Source organism: Sciurus carolinensis, chromosome 3 (assembly GCF_902686445.1).
Source record: "Sciurus carolinensis chromosome 3, mSciCar1.2, whole genome shotgun sequence".
Taxonomy (NCBI): Eukaryota; Metazoa; Chordata; class Mammalia; order Rodentia; family Sciuridae; genus Sciurus; species Sciurus carolinensis.
The window spans coordinates 25,209,957-25,228,117 of NC_062215.1; the positions used below are offsets into that span (position 1 = coordinate 25,209,957).

The following is an 18,161-nucleotide window of genomic DNA, read 5'->3' on the forward strand; positions in this document are numbered from 1 at the left end:
AGGATTGGCACCTGGGACAAGGACCAAGTTTTCAGTAACAGTTGAAAACAAACACTTGTTTTCTCATAGTTTCTGTTGGCCATGAATTTGAACTTGTCTTAGCTGTGTGTCTGCCATCAAGCTCCTGCCCCAGAAGCACCTAAAGGCTCTGCTGTAGGTGGAAGCCCAGTTTCAAGTTTTTATCTTGTGTGACTATTGGCAGGCCTCAGAAGATCCCCTTGCAAGTTCACCCACAGGGTCCCCGGCAGGCTATAGTTCCACAGTGTGTCCTCCACAGGCTGCCTGTGTTCTATGACATGGCAGCTGGGGATTGGAGAGTAAGAGACCACATCCAAGAATGTCTTTCTAAATTAATTGTGTAAATGATATACCATCATTGTGTGTGTGTGTATGTGTGTGTGTGTGTGTGTGTGTGTGTGTGTGTGTGTGGATCGAATCCAAAGGTACTTTACCAATGAGCTACACCCCCATCCCTTTTAAAAGCTACACCCCCATCCCTTTTTAAAAAATTATTTTGAGTCAAGGTCTCACTAAGTTGCCTAGGCTGGCCTCAAATTTGCAATCCTCCTGTCTCAGCCTCCAGAGTCACTGGGACAACAGTGTGTGCCACCACTGTGGGGCCACATCCCATCACCTCTGCCATATTGTACTTGTCAGAAGCAGGTCACTAAAGTCCAGCCCCAAACAAGCATGGTGGTGGCGGGGGGGATTAGACAGGGGTATGAATACCAGGAGGTGGAGATCACTGGGGATATCTTTGAGGAAGCTGTTTGTCCTGATCCTACCTGTCAAACACTGAGCTGAGCCTTTTACCTGCTTTGCTTTCTTTAATCCTCACGATGACCTGAAGGTAGTTAATAACATCCCCTTTGCAGATGTGGCAACAGGCTCACAGTGGTTCAAACACTTGCTCGTAGCCACACCAATCACTATTTAGGAGAGAAAAGCTTTAGCCCAGGTCTGAGAACAAGCCTGAGTGTTTCTAATTCCTTTGCTAAAGTATCTCTTTTTATTTTGGGAAGGATCAAAGTTGCTGCACAACAGTGAAGTCAAATCAGGGCTACTACATGTTAGGTGCAGGGATTAATGGTGAGACGCACCAGGCAGCAGGTCCTAAACTAGGCATCTCATAATCCACAAGTTCAAGAATACGGTCAGGAACATTGGAAGAGCAGGGCAAAAAGATGGTAGAAAGGAATCCTGAGATGGTTGTGCTGTTGGGCCACTGGGGACAGGTGAAAACCCTCCTTGACCAACTATGGATTGAAACAGGTAAAATAAACTGAATAGAAATAATCGAGTTAAAACTGATAGTTGAGGCCAAAAATGTTAAGCTTTTTGCACAAGGTGAAGGAGGACCTAGTCATTGATCTTCTCGGTTCTGACTCCATCTTGCCTTTCTGACTTTTTTGTCCTTCTGAGTTCTTCTGAGCCTTTCTCTCCCGCAGTCACCTTGGATTCCGGAAACAAGAGGTCTGCTGGATAAACATCTTGTGACAAGAGTCAAAACTATGCCCCAGGCAAGAGCAACTTTCTTATCGTGAAAAGACCTGACAAATCCTGAGATTATGATGGACAGACCGCACCTGATCAAGATCACCTGTGTTGGCGGCTGAGCAATCCCTCCAGCTATGCAAACCCTCAGTCCTTGCCCTCACTTCCCTTTCTAGAAAACCTCAAAGTCAATGTCAACCCCTCAAAGACAGGATAACACTTGTCCTCCTGCTACAGCTACACTGATTAAAACTCCTTTCCTGCTTTTCACCGTTAATTTTCCATTTGGTTTTTAGACGGTGTGGGGTGAGCCTGGTTTGTTGGATCCCCAGTCAGGCCTTTGACCTAGGGCTCCAGTAAAATGAGGGGTCTGCATCAAAGATCTCTGTAACTGTTAGAACTAAGGCTGCACGCTGTTTCAATTTTTTTTTTTTTGTATTGGGGATTGAACCTACAGGCACACTACCACTGAACTATATCCCCAGCCCTTTTTCATTTTGAGACAGGGTCTCACTAAGATGTACAGGCTGGCTTCAAACTTGTGATCCTCCTGCGTTGGGCTCCTACATCTCTGGAATTATTGGTGTGCATCTCCACATTCGGCCAAGTTATCTGTTACTGCATGAGCAATTATTCCAAATCGTAGTGGCTTTGCAACAGCAATTGATGTCTCATGATTCTGTGGGTTGACTGGGCAGCTACTCTGGTGGTCTCACTTGGGTTCCTAAGCATGCAATTAGTTGTCGGATCTGCTGAACTGGAAGGTCTGATATAGCCCTGCCCATATCTGTGACTGGCAGGAACGTTGAGAACTCTCATGACTCGGTGGCCATGTTCCGGGGGAATGAAGTCAGAAGCTGCAAAGCGTCAGTGTCCCACAGACTCCAAAACTCGCACATCAGTTTTGCAGTATTCTATTAATAAATGAAGTCACCAGCTGGGCGTGAGGGCAGACACCTGCAATCCTAGTGGCTTGGGTGGCTGAGGCAAGAGGATCGCCAGCCTCAGCAATTAAGCCAGGTCCTAAACAACTTAGCAAGACCCTGTTTCAAAATAAAAAATGAAAAGGGCTGGGAATGTGACTGAGTGGTTAAGCACCCTGGGTTCAATCCCTGGTACCAAAAAAAAAAAAAAAAAAAAGTCACCAGACTAGCCCAGTCCCCAATCAAGGGTGTGGAGAATGGCCATGACTTTTACCAGGAACTTGGCGGAGGGGCAAGGACACAAGACAAAAGGGGTGGACACAAGGAGGTGTAGCTCATCACAAATCACTTTTATGGTGATATACTTTGGAGGCCTTGAAAAGAGAGTGTATGTGTACATTTCAAAGAAGTAGTTAGAGTTACCTATAGTAACAGCAAGCAGTGGGTTACAGGCTCCAGGGGAAAGGACTACAATGTGTCTGGGATTTGAAGGCACTAGTGTAAACAGCTAATCTGTGCAGAGACTCAGAGTTTGGATGCAGTCAGAAATAGAAGCCAGTAAGCCTTAAGATAGTTCAGACTCCAATTAGGACTCAACAGGAAGCCTTAAAATTTAGTGGCTCATGATCACATTTTAAAAAGCAGAAAATATCAAACCGTGCATGTACAGCTATTTTTTCTTGAAAATATTATTCATTTACATAAACTGGGCATGGTGGTGAAAACCGATAATCCCAGCAACTATGGAGGCTGAGGAAGGAGGATCGCAACTTTTGAAACCAGCCTCAGCAATTTAGTGAGATCCTGTCTCAAAATAAAAAATAAAAGGGATAGGGATGTGGCTCAGTGGTAAAGCACTGTTGTGTTAATCCCAAGTACCTCCCTGCCCCCCAGCAATAAATAAATAAATAAATAAATAAAACAGAAAAGGGTTGGGAGCCAGTGGTATAGCACTTGCCTACCCAGCTAGCACGCATGAGGCACTGAGTTCAATCCCCAGTACTGCTAAAAAATAAAAATCATACATAAGTGTACTAGATAGCAAAATATTTGTAAAATGTATTTCTTACTAAAGTCACAGCCAGAGTTTGAAAGCACTGATTTAGTTCACACTGAAGAGTATCTACTTTGCACAGATGAGGAAACAATGTGCTAACGCATCTCTGGTCAGAGATGCAATGGTAATTCTCTGATTCGGCCAATTTTGTTCCATTCTAAAGGTTTCATACAAAGGGAAACTGGAACAATAAGATTTCCTTCCTAAACGCTGAACTCCCTCATTGAGATCCTTAGAAGGAACAAAGCAGGGTGGGTCAGGAGTGGAAGGGCTTGGGACACAAACCAGTTTCTCTCTCATTCAGTGTGTTCAGGCCTCTGAGGTCGAGCCTCACATTACAAGGGACCACATCGTCGCACTATATTTGATAATTATTTGTTTATTGTGGGGTTTCCTTCACTGGAAAGCAAGAAAAGGAGGGTAGGGACTCTGTCCTGTTCATTGCTGAATCCCCAGTTGCTAAATCAGTAAATGATCAGGATAACTAAATGAATGAATGGGCCAGGGGTGGGGAGAGAAGCCTCATTCCAACTGTCATATTTTACAATCATTGCTTCTCACTGATTAAACTCTGTAAGCTGTTTGCATCTGTGTTATTTTTCTTCAAACTGGTTCAGAACCCAAATCCCGATCCTTTCCCCAAACACTCTTCTCAAGGACATTTTCAGATTATGGCTCAATTGGACAGAGCAGTATTATGGAGACCAGTTAAGCACTGGGCCAGGCCTTGCTGCCATCAGTCTAGCTTTGGTCGGCAGTCTTGGAAACATGTCATTCAAAAAGGATGAGGCAGGGTTCTGGGTTTGGGCTGTCTACAATCATCACTAGAGACAATAGTCCATTACACAAGTAAGGTTTGTAGGATTTTTCATTTTACATTAAAAGGGAAATTCGTTAAGCAAGGGACCTAAAAAATGTTCACTGAGAATAAGCAAGAAATGAAGTAAAGAAAGACACAAAGGATATGGCTCCTTTTTTTTTTTTTTTTTTTTTTTTTTTTTACTTTGAACATTAGCATTAAGTTGGTTACCGTACACATCCAAAGGCCCAGCATCTCAGAAAAAAAAATCATTAAGCGGCACACCTTGTACCAGAGTCTCACAAGAATAAAATATACAATGCTACATTGAGTGGTTAAAAATACACAAAAAGTAGTTTTAACAATCTATAAATTTTTTATACTTAAAATCATGATTGAGTTGAAATAAAAAAGTGCATTTCAATTGCTAAAAAAATAATATTGGTATAGTTAACACATGGGGGAAAATCAGTACATAGAGGGATCTGACAGGATGCCGGAAAATAGATGACTCAGGGAAGCCAGGCAGTGCAGGCCAGTTCAGGAGCCTACCTCGGCCCAGTTCCACCTCACTGCAGCTCCCCGGGGCCAAGCAGCCCTCCTCTCCCTGGTCTTTCCCATTTTAAGAGATCCTGTCCTACCTACCTGTCACCTCCCCGACTGAGACTCCTCTAAACTTCTTTGCAGCATGACAGATACTTTCCCTACACTGAGTCCAACTTGATCTTCAACTGCATCTCCGCAGAGAGGTAGGAGAGGGACACTGCCCCATTCTGGACTTGACATAAGTACCCCAGCCACATGGCCTTAATCCTTATGACCTAGCAGGCAGAACAGGGACCAAGCAGCTTCTATTTTGTCAAACTCCTTTGGACAATATTCAACATTCAACAACAAGCTTTGTAAACCTAACGCTAAACAATTCCTGGCAAGCAAACTGGATTTTCTTTTCTTTAAGAAATGAGGAAAAGTGCAAGTGATTTCAGTACTGTTGGGGAAAACAAAATTAAAAACAAACAAGTTGCACCTGGCCACCTGCTACCTAAACCCGGTCACAGCTTCAGTTTTGTTTTTTTATCAAGCATCAAAGTTATAAGTGGACACCACTCTGTGTGTCTGGTATTGCTCAAGTTCAGACTTGGCAGGGAAAAGGGGCCAGGCAGAAATAGGTTAAGAAGGCCTTCCTGGGTGTAAATGCCTCCTGGCTCTTCTGGGTAAATATTCACAGCCTGGTGTTTTCCCTTACTTGATGACTGACATGTTCACTGTGAAGATACTGCTGCAATGAGCACCAACAAAAAACTCCAAGTCTGAGAGCTGACGAGCGGGAGAAGCCCTAACCAACAGGGAGAGCGCAGCTGGAATTCCAAGCTGGAGCAGTGCCTGCGGCAGGAGGCCTCCCCCTCCCCACCTGGAGGACTTGCTCCTCGGTGCAGACAAGGAGGTCCCAGGCTGCTGCCGCTGCTGCAGGTGGGATGTGGAAGAAGGAAATAAGGAGGGCCTTCCTGCTGTGCATTTAGCACTTAAGGATGCCTCATGGCAAGGCTTGCAATCTTGGGTCACCACTATTAAGAGACTAGTTCACTGAACTGCCTGACCCACAAGGACTCTAGATCGGCACATCAATCTTCGCTTGCATCATGAAGGCTAAGCAACTACTGAACTTATTAAAGAGAGGAAATGCCTTAAATAATCAAGATACATAAATAAGTACTGAGCCAAGAGACAGTACTCCAGAAAACTTAAAAACAGATCTTTACAAGCTAAGAATAAATGTAAAGTACTTTATTGCCCCCTTGTAGACAGAGCGAGTACTGCATGTGGAAAAAAATTAGCCTGTGTGCAGAAATGAATAAAATGCATACTCAAATTTATGGAAGATTGAGAACTCATCTGATTTTCTGAGGAGATATATATATATATATATATATATATATATATATACACACACACACATATATATATATATATATATATATGTATATACACACACACACACACACACACATACCCTTGGAAATACATACAACTGGAGAGGTGAACATCAAAACTACAACACATTGTTTTTCTTTTCAACCTAATGAGGTGAATAATTGAGCATGAAAGATGTTTCTAGGAGGGTTAGGAGTTCGAGGATAAAATACTTCCCACCAACTTTCAACTGCAGGGAAACAGTCTCAAGTCCTATGCAGGATGTGTCCTGATCACATGGCCCCTTTTCACCTGTAAAAGGCAGGGAGGAAGTTGTGTTCATTCACAGGAGCCAGACATTCAGAAACAACTCGACTCTTTGGCACATCCAGTATGGAGACAGGCTCTGTCGATCAAAACTATCCAATCAATGCAAGTATCAAATTGCCTTCTGAAGCAGGCAAAATCCAGCCTCTGCTCCTTTTTTCCCTGTTTCCATTTCCTACATGTCAAAAATCATTTTCAAGTAATTTCTAACATCCCCAATCTCACCAAAGAAGCTAAAATAGTATGAAAGCAACCTGGAGTCAGAGCTGTAGGGACACTTCTTTGATACCTGTACCAAATGTTTCCTACTGAAGACAAAAAACAAGCCAGCAGTCTTGTCTCAAAGGACGTGGCTCCTCCAAATGACAGGCAAGTATGGCTCTCCATTGTTTTATTGCCTGGGACTCTGAAAAGCAACGCATTTTAAAGCAGATGCTTTAGACAGCCAGTTGTACTCAAGTGGCAAAATTCTAGGCTAATACTGGGCAACAGCAAGGCAAACTGAAGTGAAAAGAATTTAAAACAACAAGAAGAAACGTTACTGATTTCTGTAACATAGAAATCCACCACTTGTATTTTGAAAACTTTTCTTTCCATTCCAAATAGCCAGTGAAAGCTTTTGATAGCTTGAATTTACTCATTATCATACATAATCAATTTTCCCAACCAATTTTTACCAATACATACTGTTTATCACCAGACAACAGGGACTAAGAAATCTATTAACAGCTACTTTTGTAGACTCCCAATTTATGTGGTTATTAGTTTTGAAAACCTGAGTACAAATAACTTTAAGGGAAGAGTCATGAGATTTTAAGTCAGAAAGCAAAGATTTTGACCAAGGCCAAAATATTCAATAGTTTTTATTTGCCAACAAAAATGGAATCCAATTTCTTTCTTCTTTCTTTTTGTGATACTGTGGATTGAACCCAGGGGCACTCTACCACCAATACTTAAAATTTTGTTTTGACACAGGATCTTACTAAGTTACTGAGGTTGGCCTTGAACTTGCCACCCTCCTGCCTCAGCCTCTATAGTCCCTGGCATTACAGGCACAGGCCAACATGCCCGGCCATTTTTCTCATTTTAAAGAGTTCATTTGTTTCCACTTTTGGAGGAGAACTTAGGAACAGCCAATCTGTACACAGCACAGACTAGTTTTGGCTGTGAACAATTAGCCAATTGCTAAAATAAGTTTTATCAATAAAATGCCCATATCACAGGCAGAACACATTTCAACCCCCTTTTTATTATACCCTTCATGTATTATGTATCAATCATACTTTTAAAGTGAATTAGATGAGAATAAGTAGAAAAGAAAGTAAACAGAGGTTTTTGAGAGATGGGAGATAGATGAAAGAGGCAGATTAAAAACAAAAAACAAAAACAATGAAGGTCTTCTGTTAAACTCAGACAGCAGTTTTAAAATCATTTTGACTAAAAGAAAATTATGGGTACAACCCTGAAAAATGCAAAACAGAAGAGGGCACAGAGCAACAGCAGCATTCAGGATCCCTTCATCAGAAAGGGCAGGCATTCAGGAAGACTTCAGATGAGAAAAAGATGCTCAAAAGAGACTCAATGACCCTTAAAGGAACGTCTAGCTTCTGGTGAAAGAAAAGAAGGTGAAGAGCAAGAAAAGGATAAAATCTTTCAACACTAGCGGCACAATATATGAATAAGATATAAATAAGAGTTTAAAAGGTAACCTGAAAACAACATGCAGGAACAACAACAACAAAAATGCATTCAGAATTCTTGTCCAAGGTTTTAGCTAGTTTGTAGAGTTAAACCCATTGGAACAAGGGTGGATCCTAATACTCATGCAGAATGAAATAATCAGAGGTAGGATTAAGACCAGGGAAATAATGCTCCAGGATGCTGGATTTTTGAAGGCACTCAAGAACAGAGTGAGAGAGACTGAAGCTGCAGTGAGATCCCAGCCCTAACAGAGAGGCATATTCTCTCTTTATGTGTCATAAAGAAACAAAAACAATACCAGGAGCACTGTGACAAGACGTGCATCATGAGTGATCCATAGAGTCAACAAGATAGAAAGAAATCCACTTTGTGAGTTATTTCTCACAACAACATAGCTTCTACTTAGGGAACAAGAAAGAGAAGTTTGTTTTCTGGATATGCAATTATGCAAATTAGTTTGAATTAAGTACCAAATCTGATAAATGGTACATTATCTGATTCTTTAAACAAATTTACTGAGGCTGAAGCTTCAAAGTTGGGAGAACTTAGGAGTTTGATTTTCCTTTAAGTCTTGCAAAGCCTATCCTCTAAGACAAAAAGATCTGGTCATAAAGTCTATAAAAATGTCTACAGAGTATAAAAGTATAGAACTATGAAAGTGAATATTTTGATGGCAACTTTTATGGCTTCCACAGAAAGTGTAGAGAGGATCTCTGGTTTGCTTTATCGAGGTAGTGTCCAGGGTTGGAAGGTTGTCATTATCTTGTATGAATGCTACAGATGACAAAAATAGGTCAGCTAGGGTGTTGTTATTGCATGATACGCCACTATCTCTAATGGCTTATAACCTTTCATTCCTGAAAAAATGGTCTTTTGGGAAACTCCTATCTTAATTTAGGCAAAGGAAAATTAAAATGCAATATTTACTTGCTCAGTTTTACAGTTTGAAAAATTCAAAGTGATCTAATTTTTTAAAAAAATTATAGTTAGCCAATAAAATTATAAAGTGAAACTTATCCCCTTTTTAATTAAATACTCCCCAGTCTGGAACAACATCATGTGGATCAGCAATGCAACAAAAGTTGTCTTTTCCATACAGTAGTTCAACCAGAAGTGTTTATCTAACTTGTTTTTAGTTGCTTTTTTTTTTTTTTTAACATAAAAACCCACCTTCCATAGTGTGTTTTACTAAAATTTGCAAGATAAATTTACCTGTATATCTGCAATGAATTTCTTCATCCCAGATTCTCAAAATTTAAAATTTTCAGTGAAATAAAAATGAAACTAAACACACATATCCATTCAACAAAAATAAAAACTAAAAAAAAAAATTTCAAGAAGTAAAAAATGAAAAGTTTTTAAGTTCCTCTTCAAAGCATTTTGCCTTCAGTTAGTGTGCTAGGGACAATCAAATTACAGGGACAGAATTCCAACCATAATGAAAAGGTACTTCCAATAAGTGTAGTTTCTAAAAAAAAAAAAAGATGGCACAAAAGTTTGGAAATGTCCATGTCATTAATTTAGAATAGTTAAGTGTAAAAGGTAGACTACAAAAGTATGTGGGGGTGATCTGCACAGGTTTCTTTGAACTATAGTAAAGTTTTATTCAGAGACCTTCCCATTTGCTAAAAATAAGAATCAGTTTGTACAGATATGTAGAAAGGAGGCCACATGCCTTTAAACTATTCGTTCCTTTTTTCTTCATTCAAATTTCAAAACCTACCTCAGTATAAGCCTACCTGACTCAATTTGAGAAAACAGGAACCTTTTATTAGGGCTAAAGAAGAGTTTAAACTTGAATGATAAATCTATGAGAAAAGAATAGAAAAATGCAAAAACCAACTCACCAACCACCAAAAATGCAATGCCGACTCAAGGAAATCCTTGGGAAATTTTCCTCAAATAAGTCACCCTTGCAATGATACAAGCCTTTGAGGACAGTATAAGATTAAGTAATGAGAGGCAGCCTCAATTTTTATCTATATAATGCTGAAATGTGACCTTTATTGTCTTTGAGATATAAGTACAGACAAGGGTTGAGGACTCAAACTCCTCCAGAGTTCTTTTTTTTTTTTCAAAAACAGATAATGCAGAAGTCATAGGCTTTGAAGTATTCATGGGGTGCTATAGAATATGTGGGAAAGAACATACCACATAATACAACTTTTATTTTGGTAGAGGACCCCAACCAAATTTTCAACCCTGAGTTTGAGTCTTCAGCATGTTAAACCTGATGCACATACATGTTTAAGGCTTAATCCTATAGTTCTTATATTCAGAAGCATTAATGTTATGACTATTCGTAATGCATTTCATTATTCATGTATAACATGACACTGATGAGGAGTCATATTCTGAGCAGATTTCCTGAAGACCACAAATCCCAAATCAGAGAAGATATACCTATCCAGGGGAAAAAAAATTGCAAGTTTCTAAATTGTTCCACAATACATTTCACTAAAATTATACTGTGTGACAATGCTTATTCTTTTTTTTTTTTAATATTTTTTTTTTCTGTTAAGGATAGTGGTGGCTATTTGCTTACTATTGTTTTTCTGTGTAGTAGATATTTTCTTATGGCTATAGTTACTTGAATGAAAAACCAAAGATGACTACCTGAATTTTCCAGTGTATAATTATAGAACACCTCATGAAATAGTTGATTCGATGGTCTCGAGTCTAGAGTTCAGAATTGCTGCCTGATACTATACATTTATTTAGAACAAAATAAGTTCTAACCAATTAACTAAGCTACAATTTACATCTTTTTAAAAAGTATTTTAATATTACAGGCTCAACCATGAAATAATGATAAGTCTACATAAAAGTGTGAATTTACAAACCTGTCATGGAATGCAGAGGAGACTGTGGAGGTCAGGGGAGACAGTCACTAAAGTCATAACAGTCAAAAGCAAGGAACAAAAATTCCTTCTCAGCTTGGGTACCTGGGGGCTTGAAGAATGTATACAAATATTAAAAATACCATTCTTTAAAACTTACATCCAAAAACAGGAAGAAAAATATGTCTTATGATACTTTTCTGTCTCACTGCAAAATTTTCCTATGCATTATAGAAGACAAAGGCAAAATCAGAAGGAAAAAAATTGGAAACATTAAACCAAAAAGCTAATAGAGAGTGGTCTATTTGAGACCTAAGCTCAGTTAGGTCTCAGTTGAGAGTTCCATTCATCCCTGCTACTGAGCTAATCAGTCAGAAAAGTGCTTGACACATATCTGCACATTTCATATAAAATAAAAAATAAATATAAGGGTTCTGATTCAGGCAATGATTTAAGAGCCCGAGGAAAGAGAAATGAAGGAATTTCGAGATTTAAAAATGAAGGGGGGGCGCTGGGGATATAGCTCAGTTGGTAGAGTGCTTGCCTCACATGCACAGGGCCCTGGGTTCTAATCCCCAGCATCACGGAAAAAAAAAAAAAAGGAGGGGGTGCGTGGGGGACTCAGTTGTCTGAGATGAAGAAATAAATTTGTAGCTATTAGTGAGTCTAGATAACTGTAGTTAGTTCAATGGAATCATTGTGTCAGCCCTTCTGTTCAACCTTCCCCTCCTGGGAATCAGCTCTGGTTGAAGGTGCCCATTGGAAGACTCCCAAACTTGAAAAAGGAAGCCACCTAGAGGTATGAGAGAGAGGTGCTGCTCTCTTCCTCACCTAAGGGTGCTGGTGTTAAATAATTACCTGCAGAGGATGGGGCAGCAAAACCTAGGAATATTCCCTCACTACAATTTAAACTATGTTAAAATAGCTCAAAGTTGTGGGCATATTCACATTTCGTGTATAATAGACATTTAAAAACTCAACCAATTTGTCTTCTCATCCAAATTTCTCAGCCACTATCAGCAACAAGTTTCTGATTTTGGTTTACTATTTTAGATTCTCCTAACAATTCTAGAAAAATAAAGCAACCTCAAAAACACAGACTCTAATTTGTCTTCCCAGAAGAGTTAAATGTGAACACAGTTCCTAAGGAAAGTAAGAAACAAACATGACGAAAAGGAAATAATCTCTACTTCCTTCAAATAACAGTGAACAACTTCACTCAGACTCTTCAAGCCAGGCAAGCCTGGAAAAGGCGCTACCCCTGTAAATCATCCATTCAACGCACAAGTGGAGCCCAAAGGAAAACCGAGGAGAGGAGCGTATCAGTGAGGCTGATGGACATCTGAGAGTGAAGCAGAGATTTGAAAACTACCAAGAACTTACACCACATTCTGAAAGCAAAACCTTGTTTTTGCAGGAACCTGGTCTGGCGACCCTCGCAGACACATCTAGTCTCGGAAGCACCTTTGAGTTGTACGGATGTAAGAATAACTTTGAATTATAGAAGTTATATGTATCTTTAAGAATCACATTTTGATGATTATAAAAATTTTTTTCTATTTTACAACATAGGTTCAGCTACACAGAAAAAATTACACCGCTTATTGAAATACATTTCATTTTAGAAACAGACTACTAAAGAAGTCTATACAAAACCTCTAAAATAATTTCTGTAGTAAAATAAAGAGTGCGTTAGGAGAGCTACACAAAGAAGAAAATTTCCATCTTTCTCTATAATGCTTGATATACTGTGAAACGTGGCCAGCTTAACTCTGTAGCCAGCACCAAAAGCTGAAAAGAATTCATTACAATACACAGTGATACAATTAATGCTCTGGATTAATCTCACAGCCTTCCCGATTAGTACAAAGGAGACCAGGCCTATCCCCTCTTTGAGGAGAAGTCCAGGATATAAAAGCAAGCATACCTCATCAGCTGATATGAAATTTAAAAATCCCACAAGTCTGAGTATTTGAAATTTATAAAATCCATCAGAAAATGCAAGCAAATTGGGCTTTAGTTCAGTGGTTCCCTGGTTTAGATGAGTTTCCTTGTGAGCTCAAGGTCTTCTTCTGGTTCACTCCCTTGGGTCTACTGATTCACCCCGACAATGGCAAAGCCCCTGAGGGAGCTGAGGAGAGCCTGAGAACTGCAGAAATGCTCCACCGACTCACCGTGGGAACACACTTAAGGAGATGGATGTTAATGATGTGGTGCTGAACTGTTCTTCTCTGCCAGGTGCCGCAGAAACGTGTCCTCACTCTGGCCTCTGTGATTTAAAGGCTCACTCTTGAAGAGAGCTGGTGGCGGGGGCAGGTGAGGGACCGGAGGGATAGGAAGGTGGTGCGGATGATGAGGGTGCGGGTGGATGTGCAGGTGCGAGAAGGGGTGAGGGATGGGCCGAGGCGGGAGAGTGCTTACAGGGTTCATACTGACGGGAGGAGCCGGGGTGGTGGGTGTGTTCACTACAGAAGGAACTGGGGTGGCTGGGGTAGTCGTGAGTGGGATCTGGACGGCAGGCGGCACATTCACCGGACTGGTCACCCGAAAGCACTTCTCCTTGTGGGCCTTGAGCATATTGGAGAAGCGGAACCGCTGCCCACACACATCACATGGGTAGGGCTTTTCGCCTGTGTGAGTTCTGCGGTGCCTCTTCATGTTGGGGCGGCTGGTGAAGCTTTTGCCACAGATTTCACAGATAAAGGGCTTCTCTCCTGAGATGAACATGGACACAGAAACAGATTAACACACTGAGCAGTAATTATGTGCTGATGTTATTCCTCATATTTAAAAAGATTATCACTTCTCTTCATGGCATTTTATATTCTAGTCATAAAAGAGTCCCCCAAAATTGCAACTTAATAGATTAGAGTAGAACCAAGTACAACTCACTCCTCATATTTATTTATTTATTTTAAAGAATCATTTATTTATGTGAACAGAAAACAATCTTCAAGCAGTCACTGCTTATATGCAATACTGAAGTCAGACATGACTATTTTCTTTTCTTTTCCTGTATTCTGCTTTATATTTGAAGCTGAATCATTTTCAGTCTTAAACATTTTCTACTTTTAGAGTATAAACTTAAGAGATACTCTGTAACTAGGTATTCAAAAAAGAAGCAATCAGGTTTTATGCTGGGCACTCCTCATATTTAAAAAGGAGATTATAACTTCTCTTCATGGCATTTTATATTCTAGTCATAAAAGAGTCCCCCCAAATTGCAACTTAATAGATCAGAGTAGAACCAAGTACAACTCACTTACATGCAACCTACCATCCTGGTTTGATTAATGCAGGAGAGACAGAAGGAGGTGTGGTGGTGGCACAGGGGTCTGCAGCTGCATGGCTTCTTCACTCACACTAGCTGGTCCCTTTAAACTCCTGCTAGGAGCACTTGCTGTCACTTCACTTGCCACTCCTCTCCTCTGTGTATTGAGGCTTACAGTATACCAGGCAGGTTCTAGTCTAATTGCTTCACATCTACTAACCTTGGTAATCCTCACAGAGACCTTACAAGGTGAGTTTTTATTATCCCTATTTTACTGATGATGAAATTAAGAAAGCTGTCAAGACTGTTAGTGGAGGGTCCAAACTGAAAACTCTGAAGTCTTGCTCCAGAGTCTGCATCTGATGTGTGGACCAGAGCACTGACACTTCAGGTGCACTTCTGCACACACAGAGGGATGTATTTTCTTACGCCTTTCTTCCACTTTGGGACTCATAACTAGGAGCAAAGTCCTATGGTCATAGTACTATTTCTTCTCTCCAGTTTCTTATTCTAGTAGTAAACTTGACCTCTCCTATTGCCTTCTTCCAGAGTAGATAATTTCTCTTGCTTCCCTGAGGGATGGGACTGAAGAGCTGGAAGGGGCCAGTTTGCTCTGTCAGTGCTATTTCCAAGCTATCATGGAGGTCTTATCTTTCCGCTTTCCATTATCCACCCCTGCACTGCAAGGCTCCTCACTGTGACTCATGTTCACCTCTGAATGAATTCTAGTCCAGCTTATTTTCATTCTTTTCAAATCCAATTCCTCCAATCGTCTTTAAAACTTCAAATTCTGTATTACACAGAATGGATTAAATCAATTATAGTTTTTCATCTGAAGGGAAATGCCACTGAAAACAACATTATAAAGTAAGGGGGTGCTGGGGTTATGGCTCAGAGGTGGAGCGCTTGCCAAGCATGCCTCCTGAGGCACTGGGTTCAATCCTCAGCACCGCATAAAAATAAATAAGTAAAATAAAGGTATTTCATTATGCTATGTAAATGTATGATTACGCAAATGGTATGCTGTTACTCCATGTACAAACAGAAACAACATGTATCCCATTTGTTTACAATAAAAATAAATAAAAAAAATAAAGGTATTGTGTCCATCTACAATTAAAAATATTTTTTTAAAAAAGTATGGAAATATAATTATTAACATGAAAAATCTATAATCCATAAAGTTAAACAAGCAAGTTATGAAAATGCATGGTATTATATACCTTCAATGTAAAATATGCCTAGAAAAATATGGAAAGAAATACAACAAGGGTTACCATGATTATCTCTGGGTAATGGGATTATGGGTGATATTGACCTTGTTTTAAATGCTTATCTGTATCTTCTGTTCTTATAAACACAATTTACTTGTGTAATGTTATGTTTTAAAAGCACACTTGTATGATAACCTATTAAACCCCTGAACCTTCTCCTCCTTGACTCTCCAGTTAGTGTTCTTCACTCACAACAGTCACCTGGAAATAGAGTTGAAGGATCTAATCTTTGAATTACCATTCTAGTCTGAGCAAATACTTTCCACTTGATTCACTGATCACTACTGAGTACACCGCTTTATTCACAAACAGTGGGCATTGATTGAACGTTTATTGAATAAGTAGACATTTAACTTTCTGCTGTGGGTGGATCTCTCTAATCATCTCTCATTTATAGTCTCCTAGGCCATAAATGATTTCCCAGAGAAAGACCAAAATCAATTAGAACTAGCCTACTACCCATGATTCAAATTAAAATTGATCCATTTTACCAACCTATGATCCTCCTGCCTCAGCCTCCCAAGTCAGGAGGATAAAATGTAATAACTGGCTAAAATGTAACATTTAAAATCAATCACCCAGCTAGGCATGGTGGCACAAGTTTAAAATCCCAGTGGTTTGGGAGGCTGAGGCATGAAGATTTCAAGTTCAAAGCCAGTTTCAGCAACTTAATGAGTCCCTGTCTCTAAATAAAATATAAAAAGGGCTGGGGATGTGGCTCAGTGGTAATGCACCCCTGGGTTCAATTCCCAGTACCAAAAAAAAAAAAAGAAAAGAAAATCAACCACTTGTATAACATTCCTTGGCAACATTTGGTTACTAGAATGTATAGGAGCAGCTAACTTCATTAAAAGTAACTAGAAGAGCATGTATATTATTAATACGCAGAGCTATACCTAATAAAGCTGACCCAACTGTAAGAAAGACTATTACAAGGAAAAGATGTTATAACATCATCCACATATCTAACCTAAATCTTTTTCTTGAGCTTTAAGCTCATTTTTCAAATGGCTTACCGGTATCTCCACTTGAATATTTTAGAGGTGTCTCAAAACTAACAAATGCAAAATTAAGTTCATCATCCTTCCTACAAATCTGCTCCTCCCTCCACTATTCCCTACCTTAAAAATAGTATCAAGCCCCAAATCTAGGACTAACCCTTGATTCTTTGCTCCCACACTATCAATATTCAATCAATCACCTAGTACCTTTGACTCTGCCTTTGACTCTGCCTTGTCCATGGCCGTAATTTCATCCACTGCATTACCATAGTTCATATCATCACAGTTGTTACCTGGATTACACAACAGCCACTTGACCGGTTTCACCATCTCTGTTCCTGCTCTCCACCTCTAGTCCTCTCTCCACTCTTGCCAGACAGAACTCTCAGAGAGTTGTGTCACATACTGTTTAAAATCATTCTCTTTTCACTGTCCTTAAAATAAAGTTCAAAATATTTCACAAGGCCTAAGGAGTTCCTTGTGATCTGATCCCTGCTCGATGCTCTTTAGTATTATGCTGATCAGACTCCCTGCCCCTCACACTCCTCCCTGTGCTTTTAAGGCCAAACTGCATGCCTTGTTCACCTGCCCCTGAGCCTGACCAACAGCTCCATGGGCTCAGGAACTATCTCATATCTCAGACTTGCTTACCACAGTAGCCCCATTTAGTAAACTCTTAATAAATATTTGATTAATTTAAGATATACCTCTCCCCCCAATGTTTTAAGATCTTTGAAATTGGCATATACTTTATAATCAGTGGCATGTCATTGTTTAATTTATAGCATTTCCTTAACAGTATATAAATTTTGTCTTTCAACTGATGGTTTCTGGGATTCAATGATGTATAGCAGTCACCATTAAGATCATTCAGTTGCCTTCCTTGTTTCTCTGTTCCTGACAATATTCTGATTATAACTTAGCTTCTAATATAGATTTTTCATTAGGCAAAGAATATTCTGACTAAAGAGCACTAAGAATTCTGAACTAGTCAGTGTGGTGGTGCACACCTGTCATCCCAGTTACTCAGGAGGCTGAGGCAGGAGGATTGCAAGTTCATGGCCAGTCTCAGCAACTTAGCAAGACCCTCTCACACTCTTTCAAAATTAAAAAAATTAAAAGGACTGGGATGTAGGTCAGTGGTAGAGAGCCACTGAATTCAATCCCTAGTACTAGGCAAAACTATCTGCCATTCATAAATTAACAGACTGGCAATTTTATTTGCATATTATTAGAACTCTTTAGCACATATCATTTCCTCTGATCCTGAGCTCCTTGGGTACTCTGATGAATCCTGGAAGCTGATAACCAGATTCTGGAGTGGTACTTTCTACACTCATGATGTCCTGTTATCTTGTTTCATTAAATTTATATCACAATCATTAAGTGGGTGATTTGGAGTCATATTGCCTTGGACAAGTTTTTCAATCCCTGAACCTAAGCTTCCTCATCTGAAAAATAAAGATAATAACCTACCTAATAGGTTATTATAATACATAAGTGTAAATGTTTAGAGTAGTATGTGGTAATAGTAGACATTCAATTCATTTTAGATACTCTTAT

The 18,161-nt window shown here is 39.7% G+C and overlaps 1 protein-coding gene across 1 annotated transcript in view; it reads right to left on the minus strand.

The window, feature by feature from the left end:
• Positions 1 to 9,323: 9,323 nt before the first annotated feature.
• The window catches only part of Znf652 (zinc finger protein 652), a 59,999-nt gene continuing 51,161 nt past the window's right edge, over positions 9,324 to 18,161 (minus strand). Inside the window, exon 6 of the mRNA XM_047545054.1 lies at positions 9,324 to 13,766. Within this exon, the coding sequence (XP_047401010.1) occupies positions 13,255 to 13,766 (512 nt within the window). The 3' untranslated portion in view covers positions 9,324 to 13,254. The remainder of the gene's footprint in view (positions 13,767 to 18,161) is intronic.